Source organism: Malaya genurostris, chromosome 1 (assembly GCF_030247185.1).
Source record: "Malaya genurostris strain Urasoe2022 chromosome 1, Malgen_1.1, whole genome shotgun sequence".
NCBI classification, from domain to species: domain Eukaryota; kingdom Metazoa; phylum Arthropoda; class Insecta; order Diptera; family Culicidae; genus Malaya; species Malaya genurostris.
Window position 1 is genome coordinate 162,100,514 of NC_080570.1, and position 25,520 is coordinate 162,126,033.

Here is a 25,520-nt window from a genome sequence, read left to right on the forward strand (position 1 = left end):
CTACTCCGTGATCGAATGCTTAATATTTCAGTGATTATGGAAACATAAAGGGTGATTTTTTAAGAGCTTGAGAACTTTTTTAAACAATAAAACGCATAAAATTTGCAAAATCTCATCGGTTCTTTATTTTAAACGTTAGATTGGTACATGACATTTACTTTTTGAAGATAATTTCATTTAAATGTTGACCGCGGCTGCGTCTTAGGTGGTCCATTCGGAAAGTCCAATTTTGGGCAACTTTTTCGAGCATTTCGGCCGGAATAGCCCGAATTTCTTCGGAAATGTTGTCTTCCAAAGCTGGAATAGTTACTGGCTTATTTCTGTAGACTTTAGACTTGACGTAGCCCCACAAAAAATAGTCTAAAGGCGTCAAATCGCATGATCTTGGTGGCCAACTTACCGGTCCATTTCTTGAGATGAATTGTTCTCCGAAGTTTTCCCTCAAAATGGCCATAGAATCGCGAGCTGTGTGGCATGTAGCGCCATCTTGTTGAAACCACATGTCAACCAAGTTCAGTTCTTCCATTTTTGGCAACAAAAAGTTTGTTAGCATCGAACGATAGCGATCGCCATTCACTGTAACGTTGCGTCCAACAGCATCTTTGAAAAAATACGGTCCAATGATTCCACCAGCGTACAAACCACACCAAACAGTGCATTTTTCGGGATGCATGGGCAGTTCTTGAACGGCTTCTGGTTGCTCTTCAATCCTAATGCGGCAATTTTGCTTATTTACGTAGCCATTCAACCAGAAATGAGCCTCATCGCTGAACAAAATTTGTCGATAAAAAAGCGGATTTTCCGAATGGACCACCTAAGACGCAGCCGCGGTCAACATTTAAATGAAATTATCTTCAAAAAGTAAATGTCATGTACCAATCTAACGTTTAAAATAAAGAACCGATGAGATTTTGCAAATTTTATGCGTTTTATTGTTTAAAAAAGTTCTCAAGCTCTTAAAAAATCACCCTTTACAACGGACTGAAAATCGAAACGAGAGGTGGATCGGACTGGCTATTAGATGCATCGAAGACAGGAAGAGTGTCGTTAATAGAAGCACTATTTTACATACCACGATATCCAGGTGGTCGATGGTTGAGCAAACCAACAGCCTCATTTTCGTTTCAGTCGAATTTTAATTCTCATTCTTTCTTCGACATAATGCAAAATTTGTAAAGTTTTTAACTATAAAGAGTGTCTAAAATATGATAAACCAAAATAATTGAACTCCAAAAACTCTTCGGAAACCAAAACTACTATAGATTCAAGCACCACCAGGTAAAAATCATTGGATATCGTTTTCTGTCATTTCCGATTCTCGAAGCTTCGGTTGAATATCGATACTCCACAGTATGGAATTTGAAACTTCTATTCCGCTTTTGTCGTTGACTGAACATAAATCTTATTCGCAATCGGAGCTGGGAATGACATTTATTGTGCGTCATTTTCGAACATTTTGAGTCCAAGAAAATTACTTTTATTAGCTCTGGTTGGCGGATTCCAGTATTTGAGCTTACTGCTGAGCGCCAATAACGATTCGAAAGAAAAAAACGGTAGCAGTAATTCGCCCGGGAACGGTATTATTTATTTATATGAAACAGCTGAACATTTTATAATCTCCTTCTCCCAAAAGGTCTAAAACCTCCTCATCTTTCATACCAGCAGATTCTCAATATCCAAATGGTATATCAAAGGCTAATAACTTCTGGTAATGGGAATGCATAAAAATGGATCAGAACGAAGACTGCGAATCGTAGGAGATCAGAGCAGTCAATACGTGATTGTATCAAATCTGCGATGAAATCAGAGATTTACAATCGTGTCTACGAACCAGACAGCGGATCCAGGTCAGTATGTTGACAGCGATCCTTGTAACTTGGAAGATTGATTGGGTCTCACCATGGTAGATTGCGAGGTGGGAAGACCAAACTCGTGATGATTGGACAAATGCATGAGAAAGTCTTCAAGTAGTGTATTGTGTACGAATCAATGTAAATGTAATCAAGAATTTCTCCCTTAGTCCTCAGTGGAATCACGTTTCCGATTGTTGAGCGCCTGTGGGAGAAGGTTTTAACGGAACATTTAAGAAGCGGTTGGTGTGACATCATTTGGCGAATATATTCAACATGCATTTTCTGGATATTTTATCAGATGTAGTATTTTGAAATCATCAGCAAATGACAGCTTGAAACATTTCACAGATAAGTTGATTGCATTGAGGTATAGTAAACATATAAAAGATCCTACATGACTTCCTTGAGGTACTTCAGAGCCGCCCGACAATAATCTACACTTCGCTCATAAAACCAGTTATTCTTGGTGGCGACCAGATCGAGATTCGGTTGGTCGAGTTTACCTTCCGTTCCGTTTCTTCCGTCGAATCACCTGAATTTCTGTATAAGTGATTTTCACATTACATTTTACCCAATGTATGTGCGTGAATTGTCCATACGATAAAGAACAAAGAGTATATGGAAAATATTTCCTCATTTTTTATTATTACCAGGTTTAAATATCTATTCATGTACATGCGGTTTCGTTCATTTTCTTGCTCAATCTGCTTGAATTTTACATTTACAATTGGAAAATATTTCATTTTGACTCCATTGCGGTCAATGGACATTTCTTCTGTTATTTGATCATCAATACGATAATTGAATACAAGTAAATATATTGTGTAAGAATCAATGTACATTTACATAAAGAAATTATGCCAATTTCAATCAGCTACGCGCATTTTTTCTTCTTCTTTACTCTACTACCATTGATATGCGGCCGGTGGCCGGCATTGTTTAACCATTCACGATTTTGCTATCGTTTTTTTAGTACCGTGGATTCAAAATCAATTACGGATTTCTGTTGCAACAAATGAATGTTACGGGCTGTGTGTGTATTTTGTTTTGACTACTATGCTGTTGAAAATTATCAAACAGAAATATATTTATTTTCATTGTTGACTGTTTCATTCACCTATTTCTGAGAGAATTAAATAACGATAGTAAAGAAACGAAACTTTTTTCGTTTTGTTCCCTACTTTTATGTTACTACAGAAAACAAAAAAAAAGCATGTGAAATCTAGACCTTGTGAACCTACGGGAGTGAAGGAAGTTAGTGTGATCTATTGCGCTTTTTTTCCGCGCGGATTCGTGTATAATTGGAAACTAACAATTTGACAGACACATTTCACTGCTTTACGCTGACAGTCCCCAGCGACTATGTACAATTTTGTGACGTTAATAGAATAACCATGCTCAATTTTAACGACAGAAACAATCCAAAACATTTTGGTTTTTCGTTTTTTTTTGGTGCCTAAAACCCTCGAAAGCCATAGAACATAATGCACGTAAAGAATAAATGTGATGACCAGAATATAATATCCAATATTAGCTTAGATTAAATCATAGGACTTGCAACTAATTTCGTGTTCGTGAATTGATATCATTTTGATGTTGTTATCTGTTGTTTGTTCATTGCAAACATTGACCCGTCCACCAATTCGGGCGGGAAGGGAGCTCGGAGACGGTGCAGAAGATATTTGTAATTAAAAAAAGAAAACAACCGCTACTCTGCGTCTGGTCAGATCAGAGCCTCAAAGGTACCTGGTGAAGTGAACGAAAAATAAGTGAAATCCAAATAACAAAAAACTATAAAATGCCAAACTTACTCTCTGAAGTAACAACTCGCATTACAGGTACTTCCGGTAGTTACGAAGATCTGTACTCCCGCCGTACCCGGCACCATTTTCACCGTTTTCGCCCATATCGACGGCAGCGGCGGCCGTCTCGAAGGACGGTGGTTCTCCCAGGCTACTATTGAAACTGTCCTCCAGTTGCTTCTCCAGGGGGGAAACGGTTTCCTTAGATGTTTTCTTTCGACCCCGTTTGGTTCCACTCGTACCACCACCCGGAGGTCGTCCCTTTCTCGAGGATCCACCCGGCGACGCGGCACCTTCGTAATCCGCTACCTGTCCTTGACTCGAGCGACTTTTCTTACCACCGTGTGCACTCCGTTTGCTGCGTTTGCCCTTCCGTTTGTAGCCGTTCACGTTGTAATCGTAATCCGAGTCTCCTCCTTCCGGATCATCCAGATCGTCGTCATTCAGGGCCATCTCGTCGTAATACCAATCCTTCGGTAGTGGTTCTTCTTTCGCCGTTGGCTGGTTCTGGTGACTATCTTTACTATCCGTATCAACCGTCGCACCCAGCGAACTTTCTTCCAAGAGGGAGGCATTGAAATCGGATTCCGCTGATGCTAACAATTCGCCCGGTTCTCGAATCATTGGTGGTATGGAAGATCCCACGAGCAGGTTGGATGTTCCACTGGTTCGCAGACTACTGAACGGTCGTAGGTTCTGTAATTTAGCCAAGTATTGCCGTTTTGATTTTCGCCACCGTGTTGACGGGTACGTGTAGAGTTGACCTTCCCGATGTCCGGGCATACGCCTACAGTGAGCCATGTATAAATTGCTGTGTTTTTGTGCTATCCCGGTTTGGGAATCGAAAAACGGTAATCGCATTCGCCTTTCCAGACATAGGCGAGTGTTGAACGATGCACTGACTTCCAGTGTTTCCCGGTAGGTCGAATCCCGCATATAACTCTCAATTTTCTGTAGGTTCGGCATTGACACTATCTGGATATCCACACCACCGGAGGAAGCCATCGGGTAAACAGGGACAGTCACTCCGATAACAACTTTTTTTTTCTTTCGACGGCTTTCACCAACTAATAAATCACTGGAATTTGCTGGGTTGCCTACGTCTGAAGTGATTATCTCGAATGACGGCAATGGCCACAGTCAGTGCTGACTGCGATGGGTTTCTATTTTTTTTCACTGTATCCCCTTCCCGCTCACTCGCGTTTATTTCAAAGTGTTCAGCAACAGCAGCCGACCGAGTATTTGCAAATAATAAGAGCAGCAGCAACAGCAACAGCAGCAGCAGTAGCAGCGATGTTGCATTGAATGACTGGATGTGTATGTGGCTGCTAGGTGCAAGCAGGCGGCTGCCTGAGGGCCACACCAGCAGCAGCGCAGAGGTGCCGTTCAAAACATAGAGGTACTTCTTTTTTTTCTCTCACCCTCACAATCACACTGGTGTTGGTGAGAAAGCAGCTCAAAAAAAGTTACCGAATCGTCGCCACCTTGGATGGGCCGAATTTGCTGCAGTCGAGAATTTCATTGGCTAGGTTTAACACTTGGCACCGCTGCGATGTAACATTTTTAACCAACCGGGTAATCTTCCGCAATATCCGAGCCGTTTGAAGCGCTCTTATCACTAGTTGAAATGGGTTTTTTTCTACTGATTTGAACGAAATCACAAACTTATGCCACCGAAACTGCACACACAGTGAAGCGAATGACGGTTCCTGTGTTCACTCTTCTTCATACTCTCTCCCTCTCCGGTAATTTACTCATTTGACAGATTTGTTGAATAGCAACCGAATGGGAGGTGGGGGAGGTACGAATGAGAGGCACTTTCGTTAGATAGAAAGTGGTCGCAGGGCAAAAGGGACAGAACTACAAAATATTTCAGATACTACCGTACGGACAACAACACAAGCGAAGAAAGAAGTCGAATTTTTTTTCTCCCTCCGATTACTGCGCCACCAGTATGTCAACGATGGGACCATTCTAGGCCGAGGGGTACTGAGAGCGAATATATAAAAAAGCAACGGTTTCGATTGAGGATAACGAAATTATAATGATATAATGAGAGTCGCGCGAAGAATAAAACTGAACTCGTAGGCTAATAAAATCGTTGTTCGCCGACATAAGCGATGTTAGTTGTTTTTGAGGGCGTTGAAAATTACTGTTGGGTATGACTTTGCACGCATGAACTACCATTGTACGCAAGCTCGAACACAAGAACCCATCATCGTTTGCTAGATTGCTCTAAGCGCCTCTGTAGGGGAATTGCTACTTGGTGATTACGTTGATAAACAACCGTTAAATTTTGAAATCTCTATTCGGATATCTGTTCTCTGTGGCCATAGGTCGTTTTTTTTGTTTCAAATACATCAATCAAATTTCTAAATTTGCAACCAAAATCAAAATTGGATTTAGTTCTTAAAAAATTTGCAATGTAACATGGTCGCTAGTTCCAGGTTCACCGCAAAGATCGCGGTCTCCATAATCTACAACCTTTACTGTCAAAATAACAGTTAAGGATTCGTGTTTGTAATATTTTTTTTTGTTGAAAACCATGTTTTCGATTCTACATTCAGTGTTTTTAATATGAACACAAAAACTCAAATATTGTTCTGAAGTTAAACTCAAATATATATGCCACCTAACGTTTTCAATGAGAACATTATCTTTTTTATGTGCTCTTGAAAAGCATCAATTTTATTTTAGCCGGGTTGATTTTTAAATTTAATTTCTTCTTTTCGTTAGCAAAACTATCGACTTCACACTAAACTTCATTCGGCAGTTTTTTTTCATCTTTTGACGAGCAGTTTTTTTTTTCATCTATTACCGAACATTCTCTTTCTACTGATATATCAGCACAAATGAACACTTGTTGACAGCAGTACCTTAAGGTACCACTGTGATGAAATGTTATTTTTACTGAAAAAATCAACTCCCAAGGTTTGAACAGCTGAGATCGGTAATCTGATTTAAGTGTGTATCGTTTGCATCTTATTATTCAAAGGTTCTTTGCACAAAAACTACGTCAACGTCCTCGAAAGTTCTGCAGGGAAAAGGTGACTGCATTATTTCTAATAACTTATCAGTATTGACTGCGTTAAACGCATTTGACAAATCTATGAATATGCAAACTGAAATATATTTTTGTATTTTGTCTGTTCATGATTTTTTGTAGTGAATGTAATTTTGCCATTTTCCCGGATTACGTATGACGATAATTTTTACTGTTTTCAGTTTTGTTATAGTGAAAGATAGCAGTCTCTCCAAATTAAATTTATTTGAAAAACTATCTTTATTTTTATATCCTCAATAAAGTTTTTCAATAATTCGTAAGAAATTTTATCATCTCCAGGAGAGCTTATTATTGTCACGCATTTTCAATGAAAAAATCCTAGACAACAAACTACTACAGATTCGGACACCAACAGGTAAAAATCATTGAGAATTGTTTTCTGTTACTATCAATTCTCAAAGCTTCGGTTGGATATCGACACCGAACAGTATGCAATTTTCACTGAAAACCGAAAATGACTGAAAGGGAAAATGAACGCTGGTCTGTTAAGTTGGTTGGATCCTCAGGACCAAAATGTTTGATTCGAAATTCATTTACCATATTGTTATTTTTTCTCCGCAACTCTGAGTTCATCTGAGGATTTATGTTATTTACAATGTTTTTAAAATGAGGTATTTTGTTTTAAAATTGTTCTATTATTGATTGTACTGAAATTTTTCAAAACTGGTTAAATTCTATTGGCAATCGGATGCGACACTAATTTTACCTGACGCACCATCTAAGTTTCATTATTTGAACCTCTCTCCAAGAGGCGATTGAATTCTACACACTAAGATTCGATTCCATTGTTCGGTAATTTTTTTTGACGAAAACTTTCGGTAATCAACAGAAATTACCGATATTTCGGTACATGAACTTCATTTTACAACAATTATGCAAATTTTTACCGGGCGATCAGTTTTACGCAAGTTTTTGTTAAAGAATTCTGTAAATAGATATACAATTCATACGGTAAATTTGAATAGTCGCCGAGTACGGTAAAAACCATACCGTCCGTAAAATTGTTTTCCAATAACCGAACTTCTGTGAAAACTGATTTTTTTTTTCATAAATACGTTTATTTCATAGGCAATATACATAAGTTTTTCTTCGCCGTGGCATCTACAATACATAGTACTTTAAACCTAATACATTTCGAATATCCTATTAGTATGTTGGTATTCATTAGTTAATCTAAACACTGTTTTTATCAAGCGAGTTGCTATTATAAATTACATTAAATGAAATACATTTATTTTGTACATGATCTTATAACTATTTCAGGTTTGTTTGTATCAGTTCATCACTTTTATTTAATATAAGATAGCTGGCTATTGGTTGAACTCATGGAAGAGAAAACAATCTAACATAAAATAAAATTTAAATTGGAACTCCAATGGACTTAATGAAATAATAAAGAAGTTTCATGTAAGGAACGTCACGACAAGCAAGAATGTCGCGAACTGGGACATTGGATAGTCTACCTTGGGTACGCAAGGAATTTATTAGTTGAGATCTGACATCACGATACTCCACGCATGTCCAAACAACATGGTCAATATCGCGGTAACCTTCGCCACAAGCACAATGATTAGTCTTCGAAAGTCCAATTCGAAGGAGATGTGCATCTAACGTGTAGTGATTGGACATGAGTCTGGACATCACACGAATGAAATCTCTACTCACATCCAATCCCCTGAACCATGCCTTTGTCGATATTTTAGGAATAATTGAGTGCATCCACCGACCCAGATCATCTTTATCCCAAGAAGCTTGCCAGCTGGCAAGTGTTCTTTGGCGAGACGCGCTATAGAATTCATTGAAAGCAATTGGTCTCTCATAAATTTCACCCTCAATAGCACCACGTTTGGCTAAAATATCGGCTCTTTAATTGCCTGGAATGGAGCAATGAGCCGGGACCCAAACTATTGTGATTTGATAATTATTATTCAATATGACGTTCAGGCACTGTTTTATTTTGCCCAAGAAAAAAGGTTCATTTTTGCCAGCAGCCTTTGAGCGAATGGCTTCAATTGCACTCAGACTATCTGTGAAAAGAAAATAATGGTTTGGAGATAATGTGACGATTACACTCAAACTATAATGAACTGCTGCTAACTCTGCTATATAAACAGATGCAGGTTCTTGAAGCCTAAAGGAGACCGAAACATTATTGTTGAACATACCAAACCCTGTCGCTTCTTCAATTCGCGATCCGTCCGTGTAAAACATTTTCTCAGAGTCGATATGCCTGAACTTACTTGTAAATATTTTTGGGATTTCCAACGAGCGTAGGTGTTCCGGAATTCCACGCACTTCGCGCTGCATGGATGTGTCGAAAAATAAAGTTGAGTCAGGGACATTTAGGAGGCTGACACGGATAGGAATATATCTTGAAGGGTTGATTTCCTGTGACATATGGTTAAAATATACTGTCATGAATCTTGTTTGAGATTGAAGCTCAACTAGCCTTTCGAAGTTATTAATAACTAGGGGATTCAGTACCTCGCATCTTATTAGCAATCGCGACGAAAGCTCCCAAAAACGATCCTTCAATGGAAGAACTCCCGCCAGAACTTCAAGACTCATTGTATGTGTCGAATGCATGCACCCTAAAGCAATTCGCAAACAACGATATTGAATTCGCTCTAATTTGATAATATGAAAGTTTGCAGCGGAACGAAAGCAAACACATCCATATTCCATCACTGAAAGTATCGTTGTCTGATACAATTTTATTAGATCTTCCGGATGAGCACCCCACCAAGATCCGGTTATTGTTCGAAGAAAATTTACTCTTTGTTGGCATTTTGTTATCAGAAACCTAATGTGTCCTCCCCACGTGCATTTGGAATCAAACCACACCCCGAGGTATTTGAAAGTCAAAACCTGTTGGATCATTCTTCCCATCATATGAAGCTGAAGCTGCGCGGGATCATGCTTTCTTGAAAAGACGACCAGCTCTGTTTTCTCCGCAGAGAATTCGATACCCAGATGGACAGCCCAAACGGACAAGTTATCTAAGGTATCTTGCAATGGTTTTTGCAGATCAATAGCTTTGGGTCCAGTAACTGAAACTACGCCATCATCTGCCAATTGTATTAGTGTACATGGGGTTACTAGACAGCTGTCAATGTCATTTACGTGAAAATTATAGAGGAGCGGACTGAGGCATGAGCCTTGCGGTAGACCCATGTAGCTAATTCTGAATGTTACCAAATCGCCATGTGAAAAATGCATGCGTTTCTCTGACAAAAGGTTGTGCAAATAATTATTTATAACCGCTGGGAGTCCATTTTGGTGAAGCTTGTCTGATAGAACATCAATGGAAACTGAATCAAATGCTCCTTTAATGTCTAAAAATACAGATGCCATTTGTTGCTTTTGAGCGAAGGCAATTTGGATGTCAGACGAAAGTAATGCAAGGCAATCATTCGTCCCTTTATTTCTACGGAAGCCAAACTGAGTATCTGACAACAAACCGTTCGTCTCGACCCAAGTGTCGAGACGTCGTAGAATAATTTTTTCGAACAATTTTCTGATGCAGGACAACATCGCGATGGGTCTATATGAGTTGTGATTGGAAGCTGGTTTCCCCGGCTTTTGAATGGCGATAACTTTCACTTGCCTCCAGTCAGGTGGAACAATATTTTGCTCAAGAAGCTTGTTGAACAATTCCAACAAACGTCTTTTTGCGAGGTCGGGCAGATTCTTCACCAAGTTGAATTTAATTCTGTCCAACCCAGGAGCGTTATTGTTACAAGACATGAGTGCTATGGAAAATTCCATCATTGAAAAGGGGCTATGAATGGAACCATTATTTGAAAAAGATTCCCTAATAATGCAACGCGTAGGAACAGAATCTGGACAAACTTTCCTCGCAAAATCAAATATCCATCGGTTCGAGTATTCCTCACTCTCATTTCCTACGTTACGATTCCTCATTCGTCTGGCCGTATTCCAAAGAGTGCTCATTGAGGTTTCTCTTGACAAACCTTCGACAAAATGTCTCCAATAGCTACATTTCTTGGCCCGAAGTATGCTCTTGTACTTGGTTTCTAAAGTCAAGAATTTTTCAAAATTCTGAGGAGTTCCTCCTCCTCGTTTTAAAAACGTCTTGAAGGCATTTTGTTTCGCGTGCTTAGCATCTGAGCACTCTTTGTCCCACCAAGGGTTTGGAGGCCTTCTTTTAGACGATGGACCAAGAAATCGTTTGGATTGGGCTTGTTCTGCGGCCTCCAGAATCGAACAAACGAGGAAGTCATATTCTTCAAGTGGGGGGAGCTCTTCCATTGAAGTTAAGGCACTTGAAATATTACTTTGGTATTTAATCCAGTCAATATTTTTTGTCAAATCATATGGAATATTAACTGAATTAGCAATGCCTTTGTTACTGCTAATTGAGATGATGATTGGTAAATGATCGCTACCGTGTAAATCAGGAAATACTTTCCAGGTGCAATCTAGTCGAATTGAAGTCGAGCAAAGAGATAAATCTAATGCACTTGGACGTGCAGGAGGTCTTGGGATCCGTGTCATGCTACCCATATTTAGTACCGTCATGCTAAAATTGTCGCAAATATTATATATTAAGGATGATCTGCTATCATTGTAAACGGAACCCCACATCATTCCGTGCGAATTGAAATCTCCTAAAATCAAACGTGGAGCAGGAAGGGCTTCGACAATTTCATTAAGCTGTCGTTGTCCAACTTGAGCTCTTGGAGGAATATATACTGAAGCAATGCAAATGTCCTTTCCTTTAATGTTTATTTGACAAGCAACAACTTCTATACTAGAAGTCGAAGGAATATTTAATCTATAAAAGGAATAACATTTCTTAATTCCTAAAAGCACTCCACCATACGGAGAGTCTCTATCGAGACGTATAATGTTAAAGTCATTAAAATTTAAGGCTATGTTTGATGTAAGCCATGTTTCGCACAAAGTAAATACATCACATTTTTGACTATGCAAAAAAACTTTAAATGAATCAAGTTTTGGCATGATGCTTCGACAATTCCACTGCAGAACAGTGATTGAATCATTTGCGGCGGATGATAAATTATCCATCAAATGATACAAAACCTGAAAGAACTGGCCATTGAGCTGATAACTGTTTCAAAAAAGTTCTAGCTATTGGAAGGAATGCCGTTATGATAGTCTTTAGAGGTTCAGAAATATTGAATGCTGCGAAAATCCATTCTACAATTTCCGAAAACTTAAGTAATCCTGTTGGTGAATGTGAAACGGAGCCCACTGGATTATTGTCTTTTCTTGAGCTAGTTCCTGGATTGGTTTGTGAATTTGACAAACCAGGAGGCACAGTTTTTGGTTTTAAATTTGGCTTTTTAGCTTTAACACGGGGATCTTTTTTTGAAGATGTAATTTTAGGTGTCTTTTTAGGTATTTTGTGGTTTGTTAATCTCCTCTTAACAGACCCTTGAGGAGTGACAAACGAGGTATCTTCACTATTTCTGTCGGAGTCAGATTCCTCTGGCTTCATAAGATTTGAAAAACCGTTTTCGGTTTCCAAAGGGGAGACATGTATGACCGTTTTAAGCATTTCTGCATATGTGCGCTTAGACCGTGCTTTTAAAGAAAGCTTCATTTTGTCTTTACGCAACTTAAATGCAGCGCATACTGAAAGATCATCATGAGGTCTCTCCCCACAATAAACACATTTTTCAACATCTTTATCGCAAAGATTATCCTTATGAGGCCCTTGACATTTGATACATTTGGACTTATTACTACAGTAAGTAGCTGTATGCCCGAATTTTTTACAGTTCGTGCAATTCATAACATGCGGTACGAAAAGCCGAACAGGAAGACGAATTTTATCGATATAGACATGGCTAGGCAACGCAGATCCGGCAAATGTTACACGAAACGAATCTGAGGGACGATACGACTTTTTTCCATCGACAATAGATGCTGAGTACAATTGCTTGCACTCGAGTATCCTAACTCCCTCAAGCATGGAGTTTTTAAAACGACCAACTCCATTTTTAAGTAAATCATCGGCCGTCAGACTTGCTTCAGTCACAACACCGTCAATTTCCACCTCCTTCGATGGAATGTAAACTCGATATTCAACAGAAAATAATTTACAGGTTACAATTTCGTTCGCCTGTTTCAAGTCGTTGACAACAACTCGAATTTTATCTCTATTAACTTTACATATTTCTTTAACTTCAGAGAAATGTGATGTCAAATCCTTGGTAATTTGCATCAAATTTAAAATCTTTTCTTTTTTTCGAAGATAGACTATCCATGGCCCAGTGGTACCCTGTGGATAATGTTTAGCCCTCGGAGTATTTAAACTCTTACTAGTATCCGGAATCGGATTCGGATGATCTTCCATGAGATCATCCATTACATTAAATTTTTTTGTAAATTAATAATACCAAAATAAAAACTTATGTTTAGTAAAATTTCAGATATAAGAAATAAAAAATAAATTAAATTAAATCTACCTTGTAGCTGTCTCTGTTCCTTTATCGTGAAGAACGACGTGAAGCTCTTCCAACGGTTTCCAATTGGCAGTCTTCTGCTGTTTCCAATTGGCAGTCTTCTGTCGTTTACTGCTATCTCAGTTGCTCTGCCGTCGTTGTGAACACCACTGCACTTGCTGTGCTGCCTGTACCTGACCCCAGGTACAGTGCTTTTGCTCTTGGTGGCGATCAAATGCGATGCTTGCAGTGTAGCACCTCGCGATATATGCCGTCTCTTTTGAACCTACGCAGCGTACAAATTCTGGTACCTGGTAGATCAGCACTGGGTTGCTTTAGCACCTTTGTGCCTTTGCACCCCTTCGTCTTCGCACCTTTATGCGATGGCACCTCTGTGACTCGTCACTTCTATGCTCTCGCACCTCTGTGTTTCTACACCTCTGTGCGTATGAACGGGATGGCCTTCGTTGCTAGCTTTCCAGTCGGGAAACACCCCGAATATTGCGTTTGCTATGGGCAGTTTAACTACCTGAAGCTTAGAATTGTCTCGGTAGCAGCCGTTAACTCACGAGCCAGTACTATCGAAACACAACCTCTTCGCTTGAATGGTTTTTACTGAATGTGTGAAAACTGATTGTCGTGAAACTAACTGTCAAACAGTTATTAAATTTTCAGTATCTTTTTATTAAACAAACGAAAAAAATCTTGAAGGGTTCATCGAATGGATTGAGATACAGGTGCAACAAATTTTAAAACATTGGAACCACTAAAAGCTTTTTGTTTACTTATAAGAGGAAAAAAATTGTATCACTTGTCCACTTGCTGCCTACGCAAATCGTTCGAGGGTAATTTCTGGTGGAATCGACGGATTGTGCAGTGTTTCGGATGGCGCTCATAATTCCGGTCAGCCGGAACATTTGACCCTTTTTTCGTGGAATAAAACTATAGCCACAACAGGCTGGAACTTTCTTCATTCGTTTTTGTGAATTTGTGTTGTTTTTTAAAATCCGAAAATCCAGAATTTTAACCAAAGGAAAACAAAGAAACAGAAAATTACCGAACAATCAGTTAGATTCATTTGGTTTACAGTTTACGGTAGTTGTTTGACAGTTCAGCAATTACCGAACGATCGGTAATCAATTTAATTACCCAACTGATTACCGAACGTTCAGCTGTTGAAAATTCGGTAAAAAATTTCCGAATTCTGCGAAATTTTCTAATGTCGTTTTCGTTTTTAAATTGCACTACACCGGTGTAGCAAAAGCTGCACTAAAACCGTTCGTTTTTACCAATTGCACTACACCAGTGCTACACTTTTTCTGCACCGATACCACTGGTGTAGCACTCATCAAACGTTTGGCGTAGCTCTGTGCAATGGAATCGTTTATGGTAGTCAATGGTTACTGTTTATGTTTTCGTCATTTTTGTTCGTTTATTCATGCCTCCGTGTAGCACTGCACCGGTGTAGTGCAAATTAAAAACGAAAACGCCATAAGTGTGTGCACAGGGTCTTATGATGAACTCATATAAGCTCAATTATATTGTAGAATTTTACGATTTGTTACAAGAACTATTCATTTAAAATTGTGAGAAAATTATTTTCTTTTATTTCGGGTAGTTAGTTTTGATTTTAAAAGATGATATATTGACAAATATTGAGATTCGGAATTTGTTTCAGTTCCGTTGAGCTTATTTTGAATGCTGGAGGAATAAATCAAAAGGCAGTGAAAGACTATTTTTCATCATCATATCGCATATTTGGTACGTTGTAAAAAATAGAGTATTCAAATTAAATAATACTCGAATAGTACTAAACATTATTTTACTCTTGTAACCTTACTTTGAAATCGATTTTCTTCTACTCCGAATTTACTTTTATTGCTTATATCTTCTTGTACTATTGAATAAACGGAAAAAATCGTTGCAAATCACTACAGCCGATATGAAAATTTTCGGAAGAGCGCTCCTTTTCTTGACTTTATTTTTCATTGGCAGGTGTCGCTACCGGTAATTCAGTTTTGCGACAAACTTTTTGATCACGTGGTAAATGTGATATTGTATGCAACGGCTGTTGTTTTAACGAATAGATCTCCAGTGAAACTTTATTATTTAAAGGAAATGTACAGAGAAGAGATACTTAAACGGAAACAAAATTATTCAAAACCAGATGTAAATTTTAAATTTGCTATACGTTGAAAAAACGGGGTTCACTACTGCCACCTAGTGGACTGTTCGTCTTAATATTACAGAACGCTTCATTGCGAAATCTCTGCAAGTGCTCACCAAGCTGTTCATGTTCCAAATTTTACACACTACTTATATTCATATTATATATAATTCTGTTTTCTGCTCTACAACGAATTCGATCTAAGCTTCGAGGCACCTTTGGGTGAAACACAAAATGTACAAATGGTTGCTCTGGTAGACGGGTTCCCCTGTGTGGTGAAACCTTCCCGTTGTATCACGTTGTAATCATCGTTCTGCATTTCGGTTACTTCGACACCTGGACTGCTGTCACTACCGCCGGCACTGAGGGTGCCTGCATCGATCATGAATTCGCTGAACGGATCACCGACAGGATGATCAATTTGAGCCTGCAAACAGGGCTGTTGGAGGTTCCCTGAAAAAAAAAATATTGGATTTCAAGAACATTCGATTCTAGAACGAGAACTTTTCAGTTGAACCACAGAGAACAGATATTTAAATCAGTTGGAAGTTGTATGGTTGGAAAGTTAAAAGTAACTAAAGCTAATTTAAAAGGAGTGTAGTTTTTCTACCATCATTGTAAGCTGACGCTCAGTTTCTATTCTCTGTGGAGTCGATTCTTAATCTTACAACAAAAGGGCAGATCATTTCGGATGTATTGAAAAATTAATGGTGACTATAAATAAAAATCTAATTGATCTGCCCCGTTGATCGGAACATAGTTTCGCCCTTACCAGTTATCAGAATTGCTATCAAATGCGATATGTAGCTTTTGGCCAGTCGTAAGGTTTCGATTTTGGACAGCTTTCGATTCCTGGGCTCGGTCGGGATCAACAGTCGCAGGTTGGTGAAGGCCGAGTTGACACTGAAAGAAGTACTTTTAGGAAATTGTTTGGTAAACTGAGTTTTTTCGGGTGATGAAAGCGATTTGTTTTGGCAGGTTTTTTTTTGGGGGTCAGTTTAGTAAGAAAATGATACTCTTATTTGTTAAATATAGATTGGAATTTTCTTTTCTTACTAGTAAGAAGTGGAAGAACATTGAAATAGATTTCATAGTTAATGATCATTCAAAGGCATCATGCTATCAAGATATACAGCTCTCACATTGAACGAATACATCCTAAGCGACATACGTTTTTTTGCGAGCATTGAGCTCTCATTCGAGTCCGCTTCGAATGTCGTACATAGAAGTAGGTGAGAGAAATGTCAAATTCATGCGCGCTGAAATAGTAGCACTGCGCAGCCATACAATTGACATGTGTGTTCAATGTGAGGCTTAAAAGTCTTCAAATTCTGTTTCATGCACAGGACTGGTTGCAGTGGAGAACTATTTGGCTTTCAAACGCAAACAAACAAAGCAGAGGCAACAAGAAAAATCAACATTATCAATCTGTAAGCCATTCCGAATGCGAAGAAATAGGTTTTATTCTCAAGCGTAACATTTAAATAAATTGATTGAAATTCGAATTAAAAGAAATCAATGTTTTTTCCCCTTTTTCAAAAGTGTATTCTTCAATCATTCGAACTTTAACCGCAAATAAATGAAAATTTACTGAAGAATAAACATTCCTATGTATTTTGACAGCTCCATTCGAAAACATCATCGTTCGAGCTACAGCGCTATCTACTTGTCGAACTGACTTTGAAAGACCAATATTGTTTGACCTTTTCAAATTCTTCTAGTCCTTATAAAAAATTTGAATTTTGAAGCATTTTGTTGACTGATAATGAAGTCTGGAATTATTGCCACTTTAGTTGTGGTTATTTTGAACGCTAGATTAATGAATAAAAAGGTATCTAAAAGTGTAATACATTTTTGCAAGTAAATCCAAAATTGATCTGGACTGTTATTTGAAAAAGGGCCACACTATTTTGAACATGGTAACATGAACATGGTTTCGTCCGAGACGTCATTGCACAACTGTTTTGTAAGTAGCATTAACTTTACGTCTGCCAAGCGATTTATGTTTAGCGTTCAGGTCGCGCTAGAAGTTCAACATAAACTGACGAAACGTAAAATTAAAGTATTTTGAACATTTTTTTCCAAGTGGTTATTGTCGAAAAATGACAAATCCTACAAACGTGATGTACTAGTGATTTTCCTAAAATCTGTGAAAAACTGAAAAAATCGACAATAAAGATTCAAAATCAATTTACAACAATAATACCATTTTTGATTCAGATTAAATTTTTATCCAAGATAGGTACTGTTCCCCACCAATCAATCATTCATACATTGCAAGTTTTTAGGAAATAACCAGTTTTTCGATCAAACAATTTTTCTTAAAACAATTTTTCCAGTATCTTTTTAGTGAAAACAGAATACTCTATAGATAAGTAAAGCTTTGGTATTGCATTTCTTTTGTGGAATTTGGCCTTCTGTTTCGATAGTCCTTCGCATCCGATTCATAGAGTACAGAACCATTCCATGACTGGTACTAGGGTCTTGCAAAAAGTATCAGTATTGGTCAAGGAAAATTTTCAGTTAATTTTTGTTTTCTTTCTAAGCAAGGGAACATATTTATCTATCATAGGAAACTGGTGCAAACGTATCCCCAGCAAGCCGTTCTAGTTTTATTTATTCGAACAGTTCTACTGTCAATTTTAGAACTGGTATACGCTGCCGTTCTATTATTCTATTTCTCAGAATTGAATGATCTCTCTGGACAGGTAGACTTTGTTACAGAAAGGCAATTTTGCATACTTTGTTTTTCCAAGATTGACCTAGGCTGTCTTTTGAAAAGAGCCAAAATATTTTCTTTTTTTCTTGCCGTTTTTATAGAAAGGTAATGGAATTACTGAAAACCCCGACTTTCAAACGAAACCTCCGAGGCTTTTCAAAGACTTTTTAATCGCTCAATTTTGTCGGAGATAGACGAGCCGATTTTAACACGCCTAAGTTCGTTTGAAAGCTATCATAGAATTGTGGAAAAAATTCGACGACTAACCGCACATTTAGCATCGGATGAATTTTCTCGAAGATAACTCAACGAATTTCGATAAACTTAGATTTCTTCGACAACTAACAATGTTGGTCAAGTGTTAAGGCGAACAAGTGCAACAATCGTTGCTGGTTTGTCCTTGTAGACATGAGCCTTATCATGGCCCCACACATAATAGTCCAAAGGCGTTAAAACAAACGATCTAGGCGGCCAACTGACAGGCCCAAAACGTGAGATAAACTATTCACCGAAGGCGGATCTCAATTTGGTCGTTGTTTCGTGTGCCGTGTGGGATGTGGCATCGTCTTGTTGAAACCACATGTTAGGCATGTCCAGTTCTGCCATTTTGGGCAAAAAAATCGTCAATCATCACACGGTAGCGCTCGCAGTAACGTTCCGCCCACCGTCACCCCGTGAAGAAGTACGGCTCGATGATGCCGCCGGCCGATAATCCACACCAAACAGTTACTTTTTTTTTTTGATGCATTGGTAGCTCTTGCAATGCTTCTTGCTAGTCTTCACTTTAGAAGCGGATATTTTGCTTGTTGACATATACATTCAACCAGAATGAGCTTCGTCGCTGAAAACAATTTTTCGATAAAAAAGTGGATTTTCCAGCGCTCATTCACCAAATGTTAGATGTTGTAAGTCGATTCATGATTAAATTATATACCAAACTGAACAAGTTTGACAATAATACGAGACAAGATTCATGCGTGATCTGTCAAAAATAGTGTTGCTAAAAAGATACCAGTAAAAAAGATCACCCTTTAATAATATATGTGACGTAATCGACAAATCCCAGTGTCTTTTAATTTCGAAAGAGTTAAGCGCTATTCACACTAGGCCGTGATGTATCCGGAACGGGATCGCAACGTACCGGGATTTATTTGTAAAATATTCTTATCATACCGTGCACTTTCCGTGTCGCTGCCGTTGCCATTAGTAACATACACAATCGTTGCATTTGATGTTGGCCGTAATGGCAATTGCTCTGAATGACGAAGATAATCAGCAGTTTAAAAACAACAAAAAAAAAAGAAAGAAGATTTGGGTGCACGAACTTTGGCGAAAAGGAGCAGTTGGGAGTTAATTCACCACCTTATATAAGCAGCTTGAGAATGACGAGATCAAGGAATATTTCCGAATGTCAGAAGCCTGTTTCAACTCGCTGTTGAGTAAAGTTCATCCGTGTCTCCTGAGAGAGGCTGGCAGTTTGTTTAAAATATTTCCATTGATTTGTTAACAAGATTTCTTTGTAAATGTCAAGAAAACTTCAACCAAAAATTGTATAACGATCATTGAGATGGCTTAAAGTTTGTGTTCGTCTCATGATTTCAGGTATTTAGCAACAGGAGACAAGCAAAAAACCATAGCATTTAGTTACACTTAGACTTGTGGCTGTCTATCAGATTGTTTACGAGATATGTCGTGTGATTACCGAAAAATTATCGACGATGCAATGCCGAAACCAACAGAAGATATGGTTACCTTAGCGATGGTGACCCATCAGCTTTGTCACAATACCCATTCAAATATCTCACTAAAGATTCACCTGTGCGTCCGGAATCGTTCACGGGCATTCGCCTGCGATCGCTGGCAGTGTCCATCGTCGGTTCTCGTTTCGGTTTCGGGTGAACCATCCGCCGCCCTCGCGGCATCCAGCAGTAGCAGTTCCTGGTAGGCACTTTCCATCACTTTCACCGCCACATCACAACTACCGTCGGAAACTCCACTCGCCTGCGTCCTTCGATTGCGACAGCGACCACTCATTGTTCCGTTACCGATTCCTGTCTGCCAGCATCGACAAGTGCATCCTTTCTCCGTTTGGGCCCGATCGTGACTAATTCGTACAGATCACGCGGCCGGGTCCCGCCAACAGAAATCTCGAACGATCAAGAACCACTTGTTAAATGAATTAAGTCGTTACGTTATGGATGAAAAACGAGAAAAAGATCCGATTCTGACAGCACCTAATTACCCCGTCATTCCTTGGCGTGCGGGGGGGTACGTGTTAGGGAAGGCGGTTAAATCATCGCACGCACAACCACTGCCGGCTCGGAAAGGAAGTTTCAGCTGCAACCGCGAACGGCGGAGGCGTTTGTTTGTTTGTTTTTATTAGTAACTCGACGTCCGTCGTCGGTCTCCTCTCTTCCCACCAACCATCTCAGCAGTGGTGTTGTGTGTGTTTTTTTTGTGGCTTACGGGGTGTTTGAAAATGTGCGAGATTTCTTGCTATTGATTTCTGCGCTTGCTGCGTTCGTTTCAGTTTCTCTACATCATCCCGTTCGCTGCTCGATGATTTCTATGAAAATTTATGACTTCTTCATTCTGAGGTTCGTTGTTAATAGGCGAATGAGAAAAGGAAGAAACCCCTAAGCAGCGAAGCGATTGTGCTGTTGCTGTGTTAGAACACCGTCCGGAGGTGCACCCCGTGATTTGTTTTATGGGGTCCTATGCAAACACGTGGCCGCTTCCGGAGCATGTATAAGTAATTAGAGTGATTTATTGCAATTTTCCGCTGTGAAGTACTTGAAACAACATGAAAGAAAAACTATGTGTACGGCTGTAGCAACAAGCAAACAAGTAGCCGTGTCGTACGGATTTTGATGAGCATGATTGGGCACCTCAGACCACAGGATGACGAAACATGATGGAAAACGAGCAAGTCGTTACAATCTAGGAGTGGAGAAATAGTCACGTACCACAACTGGATACAGTCCAAATATTTGCCAAAAATTTCCATTTTCCAGATCGGAAGAAATCGAACGCTGATTGAAGTAGTCCGGAATATGTGACAATCGATGGTGTGTAGTTTTCCATATGAAGTGTTCCCATACAGTTCAACTTTTGGAATTGGGCATAACGAGCATACATTTTGAATACCTGTTTTAATCCATCCAGTGGTGTAATGACACCTGTTTTATATTACTCATATTTTCATAAATATTTTCAATGCATTCTTCAAAAAACTTTTCGTTGAATCGGGAATATAAACCAAAAAAATTTTTTTGAGGAGTAAATTTAGAACAAAATTTTCTTTTTTTTTCAACGTCGGTCTAAGGCTGCGAAAATCGGTTGAGGCGTCTTTGAAAAAAATGGAGTGAGTTCCGTTTTTGGAGTTTTTGGACCACTCTTTCTGGTACTTCCGGACCTGGAAGTTGGAAACCGATGTAATTGAAAGCAACGCACAATATTAGAATTGTATGAAAAGTTCAAAGGATATTATTTTTGTTTTTACATCGAAATGTTTAGAAACCTGCTCCGAAAACTTTTTTTTTACTTATCACTCTGTAGTTCCGGGATCGGTAGTTGGATCCGGGTAAAATTAGAGAGTGTTGTATGGGACTGTAAAACCTTTCAATTGATTCTAAATTTGTAATAATCGGTTGTTGTAACTTTGCGCAAACATCAATTTGTAAAAGCATAGCTGGAGAGCTCACAAGTTTTCGAAGACCCAGAATCGATTTCTTTGAATTTTTTTACACCAGATCTCGCAGCTTAAAATGTTTTTTTTCGAAATCACACCAGATCTCAGATCTTGAGTTTCAGGAAATTCTGAAATATTTGGAATCCAAAAAATTTTATATTTCGGAAATCTTAAAATTTTTCGAAGACCCAAGGTCGATTTTTTTTTTTCGAAATAACACCAGATCTCGAAGTTTAGGTACTAAAACAAATTTCCGCAGACCTAAAGTCGATTTCATTCATTTCTTTTAAATAACTCCAGATCTCGACATTTCAGGAAATGCTAAGATAGTTGACATAACAAAATTTCGATTTCGGAAATCTAAAATTTTTTCTAAATTCCAAAGTCGATTGTTTTCAAATGATTTTTTTTTCAAAAATACACCAGATCTCAAATTTTCAGTCAATTCTAAGATATTTGGCCTAAAAAAAGCGATTTTGGAAATCTATAAAATTTTTGAAATCCCACATTCGACATTTTTCAATTTTTTTTCCAGATCTCGAAGTTTCAGGCAATTAAAAGATATTTAACATAAAAACAATTCAATTCAATTATAAGATACACTAAGGTCTTTTTTATGCGACTTTTTTTATGCGAATTTTCAGAGTTATGCGGTCTTTTTTATGCGGCTTTTTATTGCGACTTTTTTATGTGAATTGTCAGAGTTATGCGGTTTTTTATGCGGTACGTAAACTCGCATAAAAAAAGACTCCAGTGTATGAAATATAAAAAAAAATGAAATAGCACCAGATCTCGAAGTTTTAAACAATTTTAAAATTTTTGGTATCAAAAAAAGTTCAATTTCGGAAATCTCAAAAATGTTCGAAGACCCGGAGTCGATTTGTTTAGAAAAAATTATTTCGATATAACATCGGATCTTGAAGTTTTAGGTGATTCTAAAATATTTGGCATCAACAAAAAAAATTCGATTTTGGAAATTTCAAAATTTTTCGAAGTCCCCGAGCCAAATGATTTTTTTTTCAAAATGACACCAGATCTCGAAACTTCAGACAATTCTACGATATTTGACATACAAAAAATTTCGATTTCGGAAATCTAAAAATTTTTAAAAGTACCAAAGTCGATTGTTTTCAAATGATTTTATTTGAAAAAAAAACACCTGATCTCGACGTTTCAGGCAATTCTAAGATATTTGATAATAAAAAAATCCAGTCTAAGATTCGATCTTTTCAAATGATTTTTTACCAAAATTAAACCAGATCTAAGATTTTCAGGCAATTCCAAGATATTTAGCATAAAGAAATTGATTTCGGAGAACTCAAAATTTTTCGAAGACCCAAAGTCGACATCTTGGCAAAAAAATTTCTTCGATATAAAAACCAGATCTCGAAGTTTTAAGCGAATCGAGTATATTTGGCATCAAAAAAACATTTTCGATTTCGGAAATCTCAAAATTTTACGAACTCCCACAGTCAATTTTTTCCAAACGATTTTCTTCCGAAACAACATTGGATCTCAAGTTCAAGATATTTAACATAAAAAAATTTCGATTCCCAGAGTCGATTTTTTTAAATGATTTGTTTTCAAAGGTTTCACTAGATCTCGAATTTCTAGGCAATTCTAAGATATTTGGCATACAAAATATCGATTTCGGATATCTAAAAATTTTTCGAAGACCCATAATCGATATCATTAAACAAATTTTCTTCGATATAAAACCAGATCTCGAAGTTTTCAACAAAAAATGTTCGATGTGGGATATCTTGAAAATGTTCGAAGATATAACACCAGATTTTTAAATTTTATGCAATATCTCAAAAAAACCCGGAGTCGATTTTTTTCTAAGATATTTGGTATAAAAAAATTACGATTTCGGAAATCTAAAAATTTTTTGATGTCCCAGTGTCGATTTTTTTCAAACTTCAAGTTTTTTTTAAATAACACCAAATCTTGACGTTCCAGGCAATTCTAAGATATAAAATTTTTTTTTTTGATTTCAGATATCTCAAAATTTTTCGATGACTCATAGTCTATTACTTTAAACTTTTTCAAACGAAAACTTTTTCTTGACCAAACTGAGTATTTTATCCAGTGTCTTTTTTATTAAAAACTTAACTAAACTGAGAGCCATAATCGTCCAAGATCACAAAAAATCTCAATTTTTGAGAAAATTACACTAAATATTCTATTGTCAGTTGCCCGATATTTGCAGAAACGATGAGTGCTGGATAAGAAAAAGTTTTTTTTGAAATTTTTTTCCCTTCAGACGACCCGAATTTGTCATTTTTCTCTAATTATTTGCAAAAAGTTGGTAAAATGTCTAGTCTTTTTCAAAAGACGGTCTAAACATCAGTTTTGGAAAAATGAAGTGAGCAAAGTGGCCTTTTGTGGTAAAGTCTATATGCTGCCAACTCTGAATGCGATTTTGCGCGAAATTCGTCTATTCGAATCCCACACTGAAAAAAAAACGGTTTTCAAAATTTAAAGTCAATTTACAAAAAAAAAAAATCACTTTCAAATTCAACGAAACTTTGTCACAAGGTAAGTTATTATGTTCCCTTTCAATCGTCCATGTATTGTGAGGCAGGTAGTTTAAAAAAAAAAGTGTTTTTAAATTAAAACTTTTTCTTGTCCATTACTGATACTTTTTTCAAATATCTGACAACCAGTATTTTGTTAAAATTTATTCTAAAATTAAAATTTATTGAATTCTTGGATGATAATGACACTCAGTTTAGTTTAGTTTTCGATAAAAAGACACTTTCTGCTTTGCCGTCAGACGCTGTTTTGAGATTTTGTTTTCGTCTTTTCCGCTGCCTATGGGATGTACCCCGGTTCGAGTCCCGTCTCTGCGGTCATATTTTCGCGGTTTTTATTACAAAGTTGCATTCACATGTCATTATTCTAATCTGTTTTCCCCGTTAGATACTGATAAAATTTAATTGTAAGATATTTATCATAAAAAATCAATTTCGGAAATCTCAAAATTTATCAATGTTCCAAAGAATCGATTCTTCGCAAAAAAAATTTTTTTTTCAAACTCGACGTTGGTTATTTCAAAATCGAGCCTTTTCACACTTTGACCGTCGGGCGGCACCACTTACCTATGTTTGATTCGGCTCAATTTTAGCATAGGGACTTTTTTAAGGTGCTTGAAATTTTAATATTAGAGATGACCCCTTTTTTGGGCATCCTAATACAAAAACACACAGACGAACTCAGTACATCGATAGACACGTGAATTTGCACGTTTTTTTTTCTCTAAATGTATAGAACCAAACCTACGGAACCGAAGTACGAGCTATCTGAAATCTTCCCTTACTGTAAATTTTAGTTCTTCCATCGTACGACTCAAAAGTGGGTGAAGTGTGAATGTGCAAAACCCGAGCAAATGGAAAAGAGCCGGTCAAACTTTTTCTTTTCGTGAAGTCTTTCAATGGCTTTGTTTGCCAAGTAGGAAATGACAGCCGCCTGGAATCCCGCCCGGTCGCCCTGACTGTCGAAATGTAACAACACAAGCTCTATAGAATAACGATGTGCTGGTCTCGAATTTGAGCAAAAGAAAGGCGAGAAGCAAGCGGGCACTGTTCAAAAATTCATATTTCATTTTTGGCCCCGGCAAGTGAAAAAAAAGCGCATGATCATTGTCAAGCGGAATGACGTGGGGCTACACTTTTAGGTGATGACAAATCAAGTGATATCTATCAACTGACAATGGCCGTCCTCGGTAGATATAAAAGAAAAAAAAAAACCGTTCCGAACATAGTCCACCGTCAACAAAGAATAAACT

At 37.8% G+C, this 25,520-nt stretch overlaps 2 protein-coding genes across 3 annotated transcripts; both read right to left on the reverse strand.

Annotated features, from left to right (window-relative positions):
- Positions 1 to 2,470: 2,470 nt before the first annotated feature.
- On the reverse strand, positions 2,471 to 5,364 carry LOC131426559 (zinc finger protein ubi-d4). Its single transcript, XM_058589394.1, has 2 exons — positions 3,665 to 5,364; positions 2,471 to 3,599 (listed from the first exon to the last, which is right to left on the reverse strand). Exon 1 carries the CDS (start codon positions 4,658 to 4,660, stop codon positions 3,686 to 3,688), a length of 975 nt encoding a protein of 324 aa, XP_058445377.1. The 5' UTR covers positions 4,661 to 5,364; the 3' UTR covers positions 2,471 to 3,599; positions 3,665 to 3,685.
- Positions 5,365 to 15,248: 9,884 nt separating this feature from the next.
- On the reverse strand, positions 15,249 to 20,208 carry LOC131428579 (pancreas transcription factor 1 subunit alpha). Of its 2 annotated transcripts, none has more exons than XM_058592627.1 (3): positions 19,856 to 20,208; positions 16,093 to 16,235; positions 15,249 to 15,773 (listed from the first exon to the last, which is right to left on the reverse strand). In XM_058592627.1, the coding sequence occupies exons 1-3, from the start codon at positions 20,071 to 20,073 to the stop codon at positions 15,505 to 15,507; spliced, it is 630 nt and encodes a 209-aa protein (XP_058448610.1). In that variant the 5' UTR covers positions 20,074 to 20,208; the 3' UTR covers positions 15,249 to 15,504. The 2 variants fall into 2 exon arrangements, with proteins under 2 accessions (XP_058448610.1, XP_058448616.1); XM_058592633.1 differs by having other exon boundaries at positions 16,093 to 16,223; positions 19,856 to 20,204.
- Positions 20,209 to 25,520: the final 5,312 nt, after the last annotated feature.